General features: G+C 34.5%; 1 protein-coding gene across 1 annotated transcript in view; it reads right to left on the bottom strand.

Annotated features, from left to right (window-relative positions):
• MED13 (mediator complex subunit 13) overlaps positions 1 to 16,579 on the bottom strand; it is a 96,751-nt gene that overhangs the window by 39,482 nt on the left and 40,690 nt on the right. The window contains exons 9-12 of the mRNA XM_027518955.1: positions 14,288 to 14,971; positions 3,455 to 3,668; positions 2,102 to 2,183; positions 298 to 419 (exon numbers count right to left, since the gene is read on the bottom strand). Of these exons, the coding sequence (XP_027374756.1) occupies positions 298 to 419; positions 2,102 to 2,183; positions 3,455 to 3,668; positions 14,288 to 14,971 (1,102 nt within the window). The remainder of the gene's footprint in view (positions 1 to 297; positions 420 to 2,101; positions 2,184 to 3,454; positions 3,669 to 14,287; positions 14,972 to 16,579) is intronic.

The raw sequence follows: 16,579 nt of genomic DNA, 5'->3' as shown, positions 1-16,579 counted from the left end.
AACTCTCTGGTGGTCCAGTGGTTAGGACTCTGCACTTTCACTACCAAGGGCCTGGGTTCAATCCCTGGTTGAGGAACCAAGATCCTGCAAGCACCACAGTGGAGCAAAAAAAAAACCACCACCACCTGAAACATGAGGTTAAAAAAAGGATACCAATTACAGAAATTTTATTTCAAAACATTTCCTATTGTTCAGGGCTAAAACATAAAATTCAAGTCACATATCACTTCTAAAGAAAAACTTTTATAAAATCAAGGAAAATAAATTATAATTGTAATCATTAATAAGGATACTTACTGTCAGTTCATCTTCATCAGAATTAAAAAGATTATCAAGGTCAGTATAAGAGACAGCCAGGTCTGAGTCATAAATCAAACTGGTTGATGGAGGTCGGGCATGACCAGCAGGGCGGGGAGCATCTACATATGGCAATTAGAAAAACAAAATAAAAAATTCTACTACTGACCAAGTATTATTCTATTTATTTAAGCTAGACATGTACATTTACATTTATAAGGCTATTATGCAATAAGAAATTCTGATTTGTTTAAAATCCATAGATTTTTTTCATAGAAATAAAAATTGTAAATATATGGTGATATCTTTCCAAGGAAGCTCACCATATATAGGAAGCTCAGGTTATATAATCCATAACATAGCTAAGTAACCTACATTAATAATGCATCAAATAAAACTGTAAGGACAATAGAATTAAACAGACATTTTTAGTTTCCCTATCTTTCTGAAACATAAAGGAAGCACAGAATAATTAAGCTATCTAGTTATGTCAGAGAGACTATTTTAATTTGAATTCCAATTCCAGCACTAACAGTATGACAAGAATTAAATGTGAGAGAATGCATTAATGGATAAATCACTTTTGCCCAGTGCAGGAACTTAAGTACTCACTTAAGTACCTCTTAGTTAAGTTTCATTTCAGTTCTAAAATTTTATTTTCCTTTTTGCTTTTCTCCCCAGTTTTAGTGAAAAATATGACTACTTTAGAAAAAATAAACATACAAAGGATAGTTATATTCCACCTGCATTCCCACACAAGGAAAAAAAAGCAGTTGGTGTATAAACCTTCCAAAGCATCCTTAGGATGGTTAAACAACTTGAAACAACCCTCTCTTTCAGGAAGATTAAGGTCACTTTCCAAGTGCCTTTGCAAATCCATCCTAAAGATTCACTAAAGCAGTAGTTCTGAAATTTTAGTGTGTAAAAGTCATCTGGAATACTTATTAGACACCAAGATTCCCAAGTTTCACTTCAAAAGATGTTCAGCGTCAGATAGTCCACATTTTGAAAAAGCCACACTACAGGCACAATTACACAGTCCCTTTATCCTAAGGTAGGTAAACAGATAAAAAAACCTCAATAGTTAACTCACCAAGATACTTAGAACCACTGACCATTAAATTTATTTCATTAAAGACCATCATCTCTTCCTTATTTAGATGGACGTTTTTTCTTACTTCGTTTTTGGCTACAGAGTCTGATGGATCCTCCCTTATTTATTCCAAATGCTAAAACAAAACTGTCCTTCATAGACACATACCAAAGAACAATTTCTTTTGCCTCCATCAAAAGTTAAACAGATCTTGTAAAAGAAACAATACAACCCATCTCTCTTTTCTACTTACAAGGAGGACAAAACAGACACTTTCAAAGTGGAGTCTTCAGTGTACCTCCAGTGCTGAGAACAGTGCTAGAAAACTGTCAATATTAAGGACCTCAGCAATAACTGTTCTAACTTGGGGGGAGGGGGAGAAAAGGACAACCAAATTACAGTAAAGTCTAATTCATAAACTGAGTTTTCATAACTGAGAGGGATCTTAGGTAATGATCTTATCCTATCTCCTTCTTTTACAGATAAGGGAGTTATTTTTATTTGTTAAACACAGGAAAGAAGCTCCACAATTCAAAACAGAATTTCTATCACCTGAGCCTCCTTCTCCTTAAAATCCATCATTTAAAGATTAGTCCCTTTCTATGAAACATGAATTATGCAAAAAGGAATACTAAAAGTCCAAGAATATCAGATTACTTTAAAGTAACAATCCTGGAATGCAGTATTTTGACAGGAAAATAAAAGTTTTACCTTGCTTGATAGAGGGACTAAATAATGACATAGCATCTTCTTCATGTGATAACACTGTAACACTAGATGGCCCATCTTCTACCTGCATACAATATTACATATTAGATTGAAATACCTATTTTACCAATAATAAAATATACCAATTATTGAGTAGCTATGTATTGATCCAAACAGTCCATCCTAAAGGAAATCAGTTCTGAATACTCACAGGAAGGACTGATGGTGAAGCTGAAACTCCAATACTTTGGCCACCTGATGCAAAGATCTGACTCATTTAAAAAGACCCTGATGCCAGGAAAGATTGAAGGTGGGAGGAGAAGGGGACAACAGAGGATGAGATGGTTGAATGGCATCACCAACTCGATGGACATGAGTTTGAGTAAGCTCTGGGAGTTGGTGATGGACAGGGAGGCCTGGCATGCTGCAGTCCATGGGGTCACAAAGAGTCGGACACAAATGAGCGACTGAACTGAACTGATATACTGATTATTCTGCTGGGTGTTCTACAGACATTATCAGTAACTCTCACAACTAACCTACAGGATAAGTAAGTATGTTCACCTTACAGACGAAAAATACTTCTATAGATAACACAGGAAATACAACTGATATGTAGTGGAGCTGGGATTTCAAACTAAATCTGTCAAGTTTCAAAGTCCATGTTCTTTCTACAAAATCTATTACCTTCCCAGCTACTTGTTTTCATATTTGCAAAAGAACAAAATGTCAAGTACCTGGCACACAAAAAGGCTAAGCAAAACTTTGTGAAATGAATTCTTTGAATTAAACATATGACTGGGTACTTTTTGTAATTTTATAGCCTTCAATTTCCAATTCTGTGTTTAAGGCAAAACTCTTCTCTAGCAGAGTTATCTTGTACTTAACAGATCCTCAAATATTTGATTTAAAAAAATTTTAAAAACACTTTATTAACATAAGCTTACTTCTTGGGTCACATATTCAAATTATCAATCACTGTATTTTATAAACACAGTGATGTGTATTTTACTGCATTTTTGAAAACTGTTAATTCACTTACAGCATAGTTTAACTCAGAATCAAAGCAGTTCATCTACCTAAGTGTTCTGATTTCAATATAACAGAAATTAATGTCCTTTTTCTCTAATCTCAAAACTTTTATAATAAAGATCTATTCATTATCATCAGAGACCAGTAATAATTTCAAATCCATATAAGCTCTTAAATTTTGTACAATGTGCCTGATTAACCTATTTTTAAGAAATGTTTTTCTAAGTTAATGATGAATCAATCTTTTTTTAAAATGAGAATTGTGGTACCATATGCAGAGCTACAAAACATCAGTGACACTTTGGTGTACTTTCTCTTACTCACCTTGTGTTTTTTTCCAGCTTCTCTTTCATTATTTTGTCTATCTTTCTTATCAGGAAAAAGGAATTCCTCATCTCCTTCAACGAATGCATATGGATCAATTTTAGGTTCTTGTTCTGAATCAGATGCTATTGCTGAAAGATACTGATTTTTAATTTGATATTGCTGCACTAATTCATCAGAAACTTTTAAAGGTTTCTTACATTGCACCATTAACCTGCATCAAAAAACAAAATTAGAAAAATTAATTATATTCTCCATAAAAGCATAAAAATTTCTAAAGTGACTATCACAAAATTTTTAGATTTTCTTAAAAAAAAAAAAATTATTTAGAGATGATCTAACTTGCAATCCTCCATTTTACAAATGAAGAAACTGAGGCGTAGAAAGGTTATGTGATTTACTGAAGTCTCAAATTCAGCAACAATGAAACAGAGCTAAAATCCTGGTCTCAGTCTTTCACCCAAATGTGTTGGCTTTTGGTAATCCACTCCACTCCCAAATACTCAAGTGCATTACCCTGTACAAATTCAATCACTTGAAAGGGATTCATATCTAAACTGCTTCAGCACAGGAACTCTCAAAATTTGCACTAAACAGTGAGACTACTGAACTTTTATACAATTTATACCTTTATATAATACCTTTATAATAATTTATATCTACTTCTACACAGTTTATACCTTCACACCTTTATACAATGAAAGTGATTATCCTTTTCCTACTGCCATGAGTGGATATACTTTAAGTTTAAAAAGTTTAAGAGGCTGATTTGTATTTCATGAAAATAACAATTTGTCAACTGTAAATAATTCTAGCAAAACTTTTATAATGTCAAGTGGAGTTTCAGCACAAGTTATCTCAGAGGTTTTTACTAATCACATTGGAAAATAAGTTATTAGTCTTCTGGTTCCACTTCATGAATGATAAAAGTACCTCTATACTCTCCTAAAATATCCAATAAAATGACAAAGGAAACAGAACAGCCAAGAAAACAACACTGAATTTAGAAAGATGAACTACTAGAAACAGAGACCAGAAAAAAGTGAAATCTAAGGCTTAGCAAAAGAAGTCACAACAAACTGATCGCATCACAAAACCCTGGAAATGATCATTAGGACTTTTACGTGTCTGAAGACCAAGGTGCTTGGTGAGTGTGAATAGAAAAATGACTCATTTTCGGTCTGTATGACTCTTTTAGACTCCTAAATTCATTTTCTCTATGGCTCGCAAAGCTGAGATTCCCACACTACTGTAACAATGGCAGCCCGGCTTCTAGTCAGATAATGCTTAAAATCCTGCAATGACTATTTTACCCTGAGTAAAAAACAAAGTCCTTATAATATCCTATCAAAGCTTTCCTTTCCATGATCTGTCTCCCCTTTTCCCTTCATCTTCTACAATTCTATTCCTCCCTCTCTCACTGTTCTTTCAAGGGCTTCCTTGATATTCCTCAACAGGTGAGACACACTCTTGACTGTTCTTTTTATCTGGAACTTTCTTCCTCCAAATATCTGCATGGTCAACTCCCTCACTTCCTTCAAGTCATGTCACCTATTTATGAGACTTTATTTAAAATAAATCCACTATCTCAACATTGATCCCCCTTATCTGGCTTTACTTTTCCCTCCATAGCATTTCTCTCTTAATATACTATGTAATTTGCTTATGCTCATGGTTGTCTGTCACTCCACTAGACTATAAGCCTCTAAATGTCAGGGATTTCGTCTGTTTACTGAACTATCCCAAATGCCTAGAGTAGTGCCTGGGACATAGTAAGTGTTCAATAAATACTTGCTAAATTAATACATGAAATCTAAAAGCCACAGAGGATTGAGATACTGTGTTTGCATTAATAATTCTAAGGTACAGTATGTTGTACTTTGAAGTAAATCATCTTTATTTGTCAGAAAATGATACTACTGCTGCTCCTTGTCTGTCCTGGATATTAAGACAAAAAAATCATAAGAGAAATAAGGTTTGGAATCAATGAGGTATTTGCTAGTTTAGAAACTATCTGAATGACAGAGCTATCACAGCTAGCTAATCTATTCACCAATGTCCAGCACTAGAAGCACTCTATACCCTATAAACTAAGGTTTGAAATAGAGGCAATCAAAAGAATAACTGACATTTTCTCACAATGCTATCAAATATGATATATGTCACTATAATCTCAATGTGCCTCAGATTTATCCTCAAACTGAAATCTCAAATATACAAAACCTTTTTCCATAGGAACACAGTGCTAACCCAACTGTCAATGGGGTATATGTTCTACAGTTTATCTATTAGAATGGTTCTGTTCTATAAATAAGCATTTATTTCTTAAGAGAAGTTTTCTATCTCACCATATTAGATGCTAAATGTTTCCTGAAATGTCTATCAGATACCAACATAAATCATTAAAATAGTATTTTTATCTACTTTGACATGCATTTTCTTATTTAATACTTAAAGTCATGAAACAGGAACCAGAGGGTGTGCTCTCTGACTTGGATGTGAAAATTATGTTGGAAGAAATGGTCAGATAGTGGCAGGGTTAGGGCAGGGAAGATTTTAAATATGCAAATATACATAACTATTCATAGGGGGAAAGTATAAGAACCTACCCCTCATCCCCAGTCACTAACCTGAAAGACTACTCTGTGTTGAGGTGAATAAAACAACTATTTTCATATTAAGTTGTCCTCTGGCAGAAGCAGAAAAACTGCCACACTGTTCACATAAGTAGTTGTTAAGCTAGTGGGCAGTAACATTAAAAAGAAAAATCCTACTGCACAGGGCTCTTTTAGGAATAAAAATGAGTAAACCAAATGCAATACCTAAAGACAACTTTTTGTTATTTTATTGAAGGGTTCTCACAGCAAAGAACTGAAATGAAGTCAATGATATCAAGAGTATCAAGTCACAATAAATGAAAAATGTAAATTATTTACATTATACATCCTTCTGTATTTAAATCTGATAAAAGAAATAAAAACTGTGATTTTTTTTTAAAGATAAGCCAGATTAAAAACTCAAGTTAGCATTTCATCACTATCCAATTATAAAGTATACAGACACTTTTGTGAACAGGAACAACACACCTCTCCTTTTCTAAAAGGAACTTTCACATAAAGCCAAATTGTTAACTACAGAGATAATTTCAGTCAGATATAAAAGTAAATACAGACAAACTGGAAAAGAATGATTAGGTACAACCATGAACAGGAACCTTTGTAATGCCCAAAGCAAACCAAAATTACTTTTATTAATTAACTGTATCTCCTTCTTTTCACTATGACAAAGCAGTACACTACCCTAAAAAGTATTTGTAGAGAATTTAACATGGCTTACAGCTTATGCTTTTATATCTTTATTCAAAAGAAATTCTTTCAGACAAGATGTAACAATATTTTAGAACTAGCAATTATAAAAAGAGGTAAGCTATAATTTAAGAATTGTTAATGAAGAAATTAATTTAAAAAATCTCAAAAAAATTAATAGTACCTTTTCTAATACCATCTCCAATATTCAGAACCAATCCTTAAACTGAGTCAAGCTAGCTGTCAAAAGTATAGCTGTATTGCATTAAAGTAAGATATCAAATAAGGAAGAAAAACAATCTTAAAAAGAAAAAAAAACTTAAAAGATTTAGAATACAGTAAATCAAAGCAAGTTTACTTCATCATAGACATCTTTCTATGAAACAAAGTAATTAAAATCTATCTTTTAGAGATCAAATAATGCATTATAATAACTATATACATACAATAAAAATCTGATATATCACTGATACAACATAAAAGCTAATTCTACTAATGGACATTATGGTTAAGATATCCTGATGTATCCTTAATACTGACCAAGACATCATGATAAGAACTATGCTCAAGTACAGTTCTTTGTTCAGGGTTTAGAAAGATTCCTTGTGAATCAGAATAGCAGATTATTTTAAGCTATCACAAATTCTACTAAAACTAAACTCTTGAAAAAATATGTCAAAAAGCAACTGTAATGTTTCTTGGCAGAAATTTTGCTTTTTAAAAATATTTACAAGGTCTTAAGCTACTATTCTAAAATAGATGTTATCATTAACAAAGAAACTATAATCAGACAGAAAAAGAAAATAAAGATATTTGTCAAAGATGTGTATATCTTGTGTGGGAGATACGCTAAGCTCCACCCAACCTCTCTCTCCTCCAATTAAATTCTAACAAATCAGAAAAGGAATTTTGCTTTAAAGTGGCTACTAAAAAATGCTGTGCTGGATGAAGCACAAGCTGGAATCAAGTTTGCCAGGAGAAAAATCAGTAACCTCAGATATGCAGATGATACCACCCTTAGGGCAGAAAGTGAAGAGGCTCTAAAGAGCCTGTTGATGAAGGTGAAAGGGAGTGAAAAAAGGTGGCTTAAAAGCCAACATTCAAAAAACTAAGATCATGGCATCCCGTCCCATCACTTCATGGTAAATAGACAGGAAAACAATGGAAACAGTGACAGACTTTATTTTCCTGGGCGCCAAAATCACTGCAGATGGTGACTGCAGCCATGAAATTAAAAGATGCTTGCTCGGTGGAAGAAAAGCTATGAACAACCTAGGTAGTGTATTAAAAAGCAGAGACGTTTGTTTGCCAACAAAGGTCCATCTAGTCAAAGCTATGGTTTTTCCAGTAGTCATGTATGGATGTGAGAGTTGGATCGTAAAGAAAGCTGAGCGTCTAAGAATTGATGCTTCTGAACTGTGGTGTTGGAGAAGATTCTTGAGTCCTGTGGACTACAAGGAGATCCAACCAGTCAATCCTAAAGTAATCAGTCCTGAATATTCATTGGAAGGACTGATGCTGAAGCTGAAACTCCAGTACTTTGGGCACCTGATGTGAAGAGCTGACTCACTGGAAAAGACCCTGATGCTGGGAAAGACTGAAGGCAGGAAGAGAAGGGGATGACAGAAGATGAGATGGTTGGATGGCATCACTGACTCGATGGACTTGAGTTTGAGCAAGCTCTGGGAGTTGGTGATGGACAGCGAGGCCTGGTGTGCTGCAGTTAGTGGGGTCACAAAGACTTGGACACCACTGAGCGACTGAACTGAACCGAGCTACTAAAAAATTTGGCATCAACTCCTGCACATGAAGCCTAAGAATAAAGGAAATGCTTAGAAATGATGAATTACTCTTCACAAGTGGCCATTACCAAATAAAACTGATTAGCAAAATAAAGAGTATGTCTTTCTTTTATCTACTTATTATTAATACCTATTACAACCCTTTAATACCAATCAGTGGAAAACTTCATTTATTTATGCCAAATGTAAACTGAATTGCCACTTAAACAAAAATAAAGGTCTAAATTTCTCCTTCATTATTTCCTAAAAAAGCATACATTTGTAAAAGTCAACTAGTATAAAGAAACTTTTTATTTCCACTGATGTATTCTTGCCACTCTGTATTATAGATCTATTCTAATTGGCCCTAAGTTTCTTTAGTCTACTACACATCTATAAAATCCATCCATCCCTACTGCATCCTTCTAATTTCCTAGGAAGGTCCCTGTATCACCTTATAAACAATAATTTGCTACTCTATTATACAGTTCCACCCTACTCTTGAGATTTCATTTCTCATCATGACATACCAAATCATTGAGCAGCACCCTATAATCTTTCCATACTAAGCTACTTAAAGCTTCTGATCTCTATAAATGGAATTATTTTCCACTCTGACTCTGTGTTCCTACTATATTGTATATATATCTGTATCAGAGAATTTAATATTATTTTCTATTAGATTACAATTTCATTTAGGGCCAGGACCAAATTTATCTTATACTCCAACATCTTATGGCATCTTGTATGTTACAGAAACTTCAGTTTTATTCAAATTGATAATGCATCTTTGAGGAATATGAATTTTAAAAAGATAATCTTCCTACAAAAGGAGAAAGAATAATGTAGGAGTTGCAACAACCTTCTAATTAATTAACCTCATTAAAATTAAGTGTTATACATTTAAAGACTTTCAAAACTCAAAGTATTGAAAAGGATGATAGAAATTTACAGTGACTGGGTAATAGGAATTCACAAAATTTTTTAATATAAAACAAACTAGGCTTTTGAATGGATTACTATATGGCCAGAAAGGTGTTTGACATATTACATCTTTGAAAATATAGAATACTTCTACAAAGAATTTAAGAAGATTGTTTAAATGCCATTAAGGAAGTTTAACAGTAATTTAGGGTATTTGTACTTCTTTTTAGAGAATTTATTTTTAATCATAAGGGACATCATCTGACTCTGTCAACTGGCTTTGCCATTTACTCTAAGGAGATGACCAGTCCTCATGATTTCCCATCTCAAGTGATATTAAGAGCAGGCACTTGAATTAATAAGTTATTTCAACAAGATCTCTTTAACTGTGAGAAAAAATAACTTTTGTTTCAGCACAATACAAACACAGAAGACCATGCCAGGTATTTTACTGTGGTTTGGAGAGACAGAGTACGAGAGAGCTCTCACGTGAAACTAATCATTAAACATGGTTAGCATATCTAATATAATAACTTATTCTAGATTTCTATTTCTGTTAAAAGTTATTCATGACATTAAAGGATCTCAACATGACTAACATTTCAGGCTGGAGAATAATTTCTTGTTGTACGGGATAATCCTATACATTGTAAGATATTTAGCAGCATCCCTGGCCTCTACCTATCAGATGGCAGTAGCACACTCCCGGTCGTGACAATCTCTCTCTAGACACTGCCAAATGTTACCTGGGAGGGGTGTGTGTGTGGTGTCTGTGTATCAGATGCCAGTTGACACTGCCAAATGTCACCTGTGTGTGTGTGTGTGTGTATCAGATGTCAGTAGGACACTTTTGGTCGTGACAAACAATCTACCTCTAGACACTGCCAAATGTCACCTGGGAGGGGTGTGTGTGGTGTGTGTAACAGACGTCTGTCAGCAGCACACTCCCGGTCGTGACTAACAACCTGTGTATGTGTTTATGCTAGAAGAACACAGTAGTACACGAGACAAAATCCTTACCCTCATAGAGTTTACATTCTAATGGGGGAAGAGACCATTAACAAATATGCAATTTCAGGTAATTTTATATATATATATATATATATATATACACACATATACGTATACACGGAAAACAGGAAGAAAGCAGTTCACAGGATAGGCAGTCACTTAGGGATTAAAGAGAAGCCACAGTTTAGTTACAGTGGTCAAGGAAATACTTCCTGAGAAGGTAAATTTTGAGTTCGACTGAACAAAAAGGAGTGAGCTGTCCCCTCTCCCCCACTGCCCCATAATGCAGTTCTAAAGGCCTTGAGGAATGACCTTAGCTTTCTGACAGAACAGCAAGAAAGCCGACGTGGTTAAGTCAGGAAGCAAATAGGAGAGTAGTAAACACAAGTGAAGAACCAGGTATGCAGGAGATTGTGTAGAAACCTTACAGATGAGGAAAAGACTATGGATTTTATTCTAATGTAAAGGGGAACTACTTGTTTCCAACATATCAGTTGTTTTCAAGAGAACTGTTGACTAATTTAGTAACTAAGTTAGTCGTCTTCCATGATCATAAGGATATCCTAAAGTCCCTCAATTTTAAATTAATTTTAATTTTAAAAAAAGTCATACTAGTATGCTTTTACAATTCAAAGTGCTAGACAAAGCACACATTTATATCTATTAAAATAATAATCAAGGAACTTTAAAAGAAAATACATCTCTGCAGGGAAAATGAGAGGTTATAAATGGATCAGGCATTTTACTTTATCTCAGGGAAGCTCAAAAATCAATGAAACACGAGCAAAATGAAAAAAAAGAAAAAAAATCAATGAAACACTGTAGAGAAAGTTCATAGCTTAGAATATGCAAGAGGGGGCTAAAGGCAAACTACATTAACAACAGGAGGGCCAAACTGCCTAAAAACCAGAGAAAACTTCTACTTTTATCTCTAGAAAGAAATGAAAAAGCTGAAAATGGAGAAACAGAAAGTGTTCCTTTTAAAAAATAACCATTTTTTAAATTGAAGCATAGTTTATTTACAATGTTCTATTACTTTCAGGTGTATAGTGATTCTGTTTTGTGTGTGTGTGTGTATACATTATTTTTCAGATTCTTTTCTATTACAGGTTATTACAAGACACTGTAATATAGTTCTCTGTGCTGTACAGCAAGTCTTTGTTGTTTATCTATTTTATATATACTAGTATGGATATGTTAATCTCAAACTCCTAGTTTATCCCCCTCCTCTACCCCCACCCCAGTCCTGAAAGGGTTCCTTTTCTAAGAAAAATGAATAAATAACCTGCTGAAGGCACAAGATTTGTCATTCTTTTTATCCTGAAAGTTTAGGTATAAGGCCTCTGCTCCAAAACATCCCCTACCCCACTACCATAAAGTGTTTAGAACTGATACACAATTGATACTGAAATATTTATTGAATGAGTAAGTCCTGCCAATTGACAAGGGTCTATCTTTACACACAAATTTCCACTCAGCTTCTCTATTCCCTCATTCTAAAATGTGTAAGATGAGGAGCTTCCCTGGTGATCCAGAGGCTAAGACTCTGCACTTCCAATGCAGGGGGCATGGGTTTGATCTCTGATCAGGGAACTAGGATCCCATATGCTGCAGAGCCAAAACAAATAAATAAAATGTGTAAGATTAAACAATAATATGATGAGAATCAGTATAGTAAAGAAAAAGAAAAAAAAAAAAAAAGACCAAAACAAAATACTTCTAAAGGAAAAAAAAGTTACAGGACATTTAACAAGCGGGTGCTATTATTTTTTAATTTAGAAATTAAAAACACATGAATAATAAATATTAAAACTGTAAGAAAAGAGCTAGAAGTTGAGGAATCCTCTCAGGAAAAAAAAAAAAAGAGAGAGAAAATATAAAAGTTCAACATCTGAATTCTAGAAATTCCACAGAGAATAGAGGAAAAAACAAAGACATTATCCAAGAAAAAAGTAACTTCCAGTAATGGGACAAAAAAAAAAAAAAAGACTTCAAATTAAACCAGCCCTCCTCAAAACTTCAGTACAAGGAATGAATGACAATATCACATTTATAAGTGCGCGTGTGCGTGTGTATATATATACACATACACGTATTCTTGTGAAATTTTAACATTCTAAGCAAAAGATCCTAAAAAATTTCACTGACGACAGAGAAGAAAATGAAATCTCTGCACACTACTTGGCCTTGTATTGATAAATAGGTAGATAGTTTTAATGATTATAATAGTAAAATGAATATAATGGTTGGTTTTCACATTAAAAAAAAACACCAACTGATTCACTTTGCTGTACATGTGAAATTAACACGACACTGTAAATCAACTATACTCCAATAAAAAATTAGGGGAAAAAACCCTACTATAGATACAAATGCAAAAAGCTGTGGGACTGATGATAATCAGAACAACAGAGAAAGTAAAGGGAGAACTAAAAATAAGATCATTTTTGCCCCAAAGTACGTCATACATAACATGTATGACGTACTTTGTGGACAAAGAAAGCAGACCACAGAACAGAGGAAGGTATTTGTAGTACATATAACTAACACAAGAGTAACAACCAGAAGATACAAAGAATAAATCGGGGTGGGAGGGAGATGAAAGACCAAAAATGGACTAAAAATTATATCCAAAGTATATATAACTAATATAAGATTAACAACCAGAATATGAAAGGAATAAATCAGGGGGAAAAAAGAAAATAGACTAAAATATGATATACAGTACAGGCCCATAAACACTTTAAGTGCTGCTTAACCTGACCCCACTCCAGTACTCTTGCCTGGAGAATCCCATGGACGGGGGAGCCTGGTGGGCTGCAGTCTGTGGGGCCGCTAAGAGTCGGACACGACTGAGCGACTTCACTTTCACTTTCCACTTTGATGCACTGGAGAAGGAAATGGCAACCCACTCCAGTGTTCTTGCCTGGAGAATCCCAGGGACGGGGGAGCCGGGTGGGCTGCCGTTTATGGGGTCCCACAGAGTCAGACACGACTGAAGCGACTTAGCAGCAACCTTACTAGGAAACTGTAAAACATATAGTAAGACAATAATATGCCATTCTGCATGCAGCAGACTAGAAAATTAAAAGTCTCTTAATACCAAGTACTGAGGAAAATGTAGAATAGCTATTCTCATACTCTGCTGTTTGATGAGAGTGTAAACTAGTATAGTTTAGAAAGTAATTTGGCAACAACCTTTAATGCTGAATATCAATATACACCATGGCGCAGCAATTCCACTTTTTGTTATATTCCCTAGAGGAATTCTTACATACAAGTGTACAAGGAAATGTGTACAAAAAAATTCACTGCTACATCTTTTGTGAAAAACTGAAAATAATCAACATGCCATCTCAAGAGAGTAGATAAATTGTGTAAATTTTGGCTAATATATTCATAACAAAGAAAATACTTGAAAGCAAGTGAAATTAATTAACTAGAGCCACATGTCTAAAAACATGTAGAGAACTGATAAATACCAAATTCAGGATAGTGGAAGAAAGAATTAGAGGAAAAATAATAGTATACAAAAGTGCTAATTGCATGTAAAATCCTTAAGTTGGCTGATGGATCAACTTAGTTGATGGATAAACGTTATTATTTTCTCTGCTTTTTTTGTGACTAAAATATTTCATAATAAAGAGGTCCCCTGAGGAAAAAATACAGTAGAGAAATTATCCAAAATTAATACTCAACTACTGAAAGGATTTATTATTGTAAATCAAACCCTGAAACCATTCTGGTGTCTATTAAGAACTTACATCATTTCCACCCTTAAATTTTAATTGACTATTAAAAAAAATACATACTCTGTAACTGATGTTACACTTTCCTGTCCAAAAGGTCCAACTGGATCATCCTTGAATTTATCACTTGGAAGTTGAGGTGGTAAAAACTCTAAATCTTTTTTCTTTGGGACCTTGTAATACTTCCAGGCTATATTAGCTTCATCTTCTTCCAAGTTTACTGCTGTACCAACATATATTGTAGGTTCTACAGCTTCCTGGAATTGAGCTGGGAAAGACTGGGATAAACTGTCTATCCCATCTTCCACTGGTTTAGAAGGAATCAAGGGATCCGGTGTTGGCATTTGATAAAAGTGTTGACTTTGTGGAGTTGAGGGTGTTTTAGTCACTCCTTCATCAACCACATCACAGGGGTGAGGACTAAGTGGGGGTGGTTGAGGTGAATTTGCCATTTCAGTGCCATGCATTTGAGGAGTCTTTGCTACATCATTAGTTCGGATATTTGTAAATCTCACTTGACTGTCTGGAGCAGAGATCACAAGTCTTTGGCTGGCTGAATCTGTGTCCATGCCAACATCATCACTAACAGATACACGATGGTGAAAAGGAGTCAAGGGGCGTTTTTGTGGTTTTTCACTCTTTTCTTGCTTTTCATTGGTCTTGTGCTTCGGAAGTACTTGTTGTTGCTGACTTAAAGATGGTGCCTGTCCTTGTTGTCCAGGATTTCTAGGTTTGAGATTTTTGTGTCTGAAAAGTTAAAAGAAAGGTGTATTAATAGCATAACTATTGTATCAAAGTATATAAGTTAATAGTATTAGAAATTTCACATGTCATTTGTTTTTCATACACAATCCTAAAAATTATTTAAATTTACATAGGAAAATTCTCTTTAGTGGCCTAAAACTAAGACCATGTAGAAAACTTTATAAAAGTCAATTCTCTCATGCTCACTTAATATGTAATCAGATAGGCAAAGGTGATGTGCCTTACATAATTTAAGTATCTTAGTATTTGAATATAGAGATAAGAGTCTAGTATAAAAGAGTCTAGTATAAAAAGGTATAAAATAGACTCAAATCTATCCATTTAACCTCTCCACTGAGGGAACATACTGAGATACCCTTCTGTGCAGAGCCTGGGACCTCTTATTGTACAGGAGGGGAAAAAAGCATGAAAGTTAAAACTGCAGTTATGCTGAAACGACACAAGAGAAACCCATTATTACCATGACACCAAAATCAAAGACACTGTAAGAAAACAAAATCATAGAACAAAATTCCTTAAGAAAACAAATGTACTTGGTGATTACATAGTTGTATATATTTGTCAGAACTCAAAACTGCCCACCTGAGAAGGGTGAGTGTTAGTTACTCTATTAAAATTATACCTCAATAAATTTCACTTGAAAAAAAAAAAAAAACACAGATGTAAATCAGTAACAAAAGATAAGCAATTGAGAAATGCATAAATTAAGAACACATCATAATCAAATGGGATTTGCACCATGAATGTAAGGTGTAACATTCATAAGAAAAAAAAAACAGTATTGTTCATCATATTAATAAAATAAAACTATATGATTATCTCAATAAATATAGAAAAAACATGACAAAATTCAATACTTATTCATATATTCATATAAAAAGATTTGGCTAGCAAGTACTAGAATTTAATCCAATAAAGTTCTGTTCAATTCAGCTGCTCAGTTGCGTCCGACACTTTGCAACCCCATGGACTGCAGCATGCTAGGCCTCCCTGTCCATCACCAACTCCCAGTTTACTCAAACTCATGTCCAGTGAGTCAGTGATGCCATCCAACCATCTCATCCTGTTATCCCCTTCTCCTTCCGCCTTCAATCTTTCCCATCATCAGGGTCTTTTCAAATGAATGAGTTCTTCATATCAGGTGGCCAAAGTACTGGAGTTTCAGCTTCAGCATCAGTCTTTCCAATTAATATTCAGGACTGATTGCCCTTAGGATGGTCTGGCTGGATCACAGTGCAGTCCAAGGGACTCTCATGAGTCTTCTTGAACAACACAGTCCAAAGCATCAATTCTTTGGTGCTCAGCTTTCTTTATGGTCCAACTCTCACATCCATACATGACCACTGGAAAAACCATAGCCTTGACTAGATGGACCTTTGTTGGCAAAGTAATGTCTCTGCTTTTTAATATGTTGTCTAGGTTGGTCACAACTTTTCTTCCAAGGAGCAAGTGTCTTTTAATTTCATGGCTACAGTCACCATCTGCAGTAATTTTGAGCCCCCCAAAATAAAGTCTGTCACTGTTTCCTGTTTCCCCATCTATTTGCCAGGAAATGATGGGACCAGATGCCATGATCTTAGTTTTCTGAAT

This window comes from Bos indicus x Bos taurus, chromosome 19 (assembly GCF_003369695.1).
Source record: "Bos indicus x Bos taurus breed Angus x Brahman F1 hybrid chromosome 19, Bos_hybrid_MaternalHap_v2.0, whole genome shotgun sequence".
In the NCBI taxonomy this organism is placed as follows: Eukaryota; Metazoa; Chordata; class Mammalia; order Artiodactyla; family Bovidae; genus Bos; species Bos indicus x Bos taurus.
Note: the sequence above shows the minus strand (reverse complement) of the source record. Positions and strands in the feature narration are given on the sequence as shown.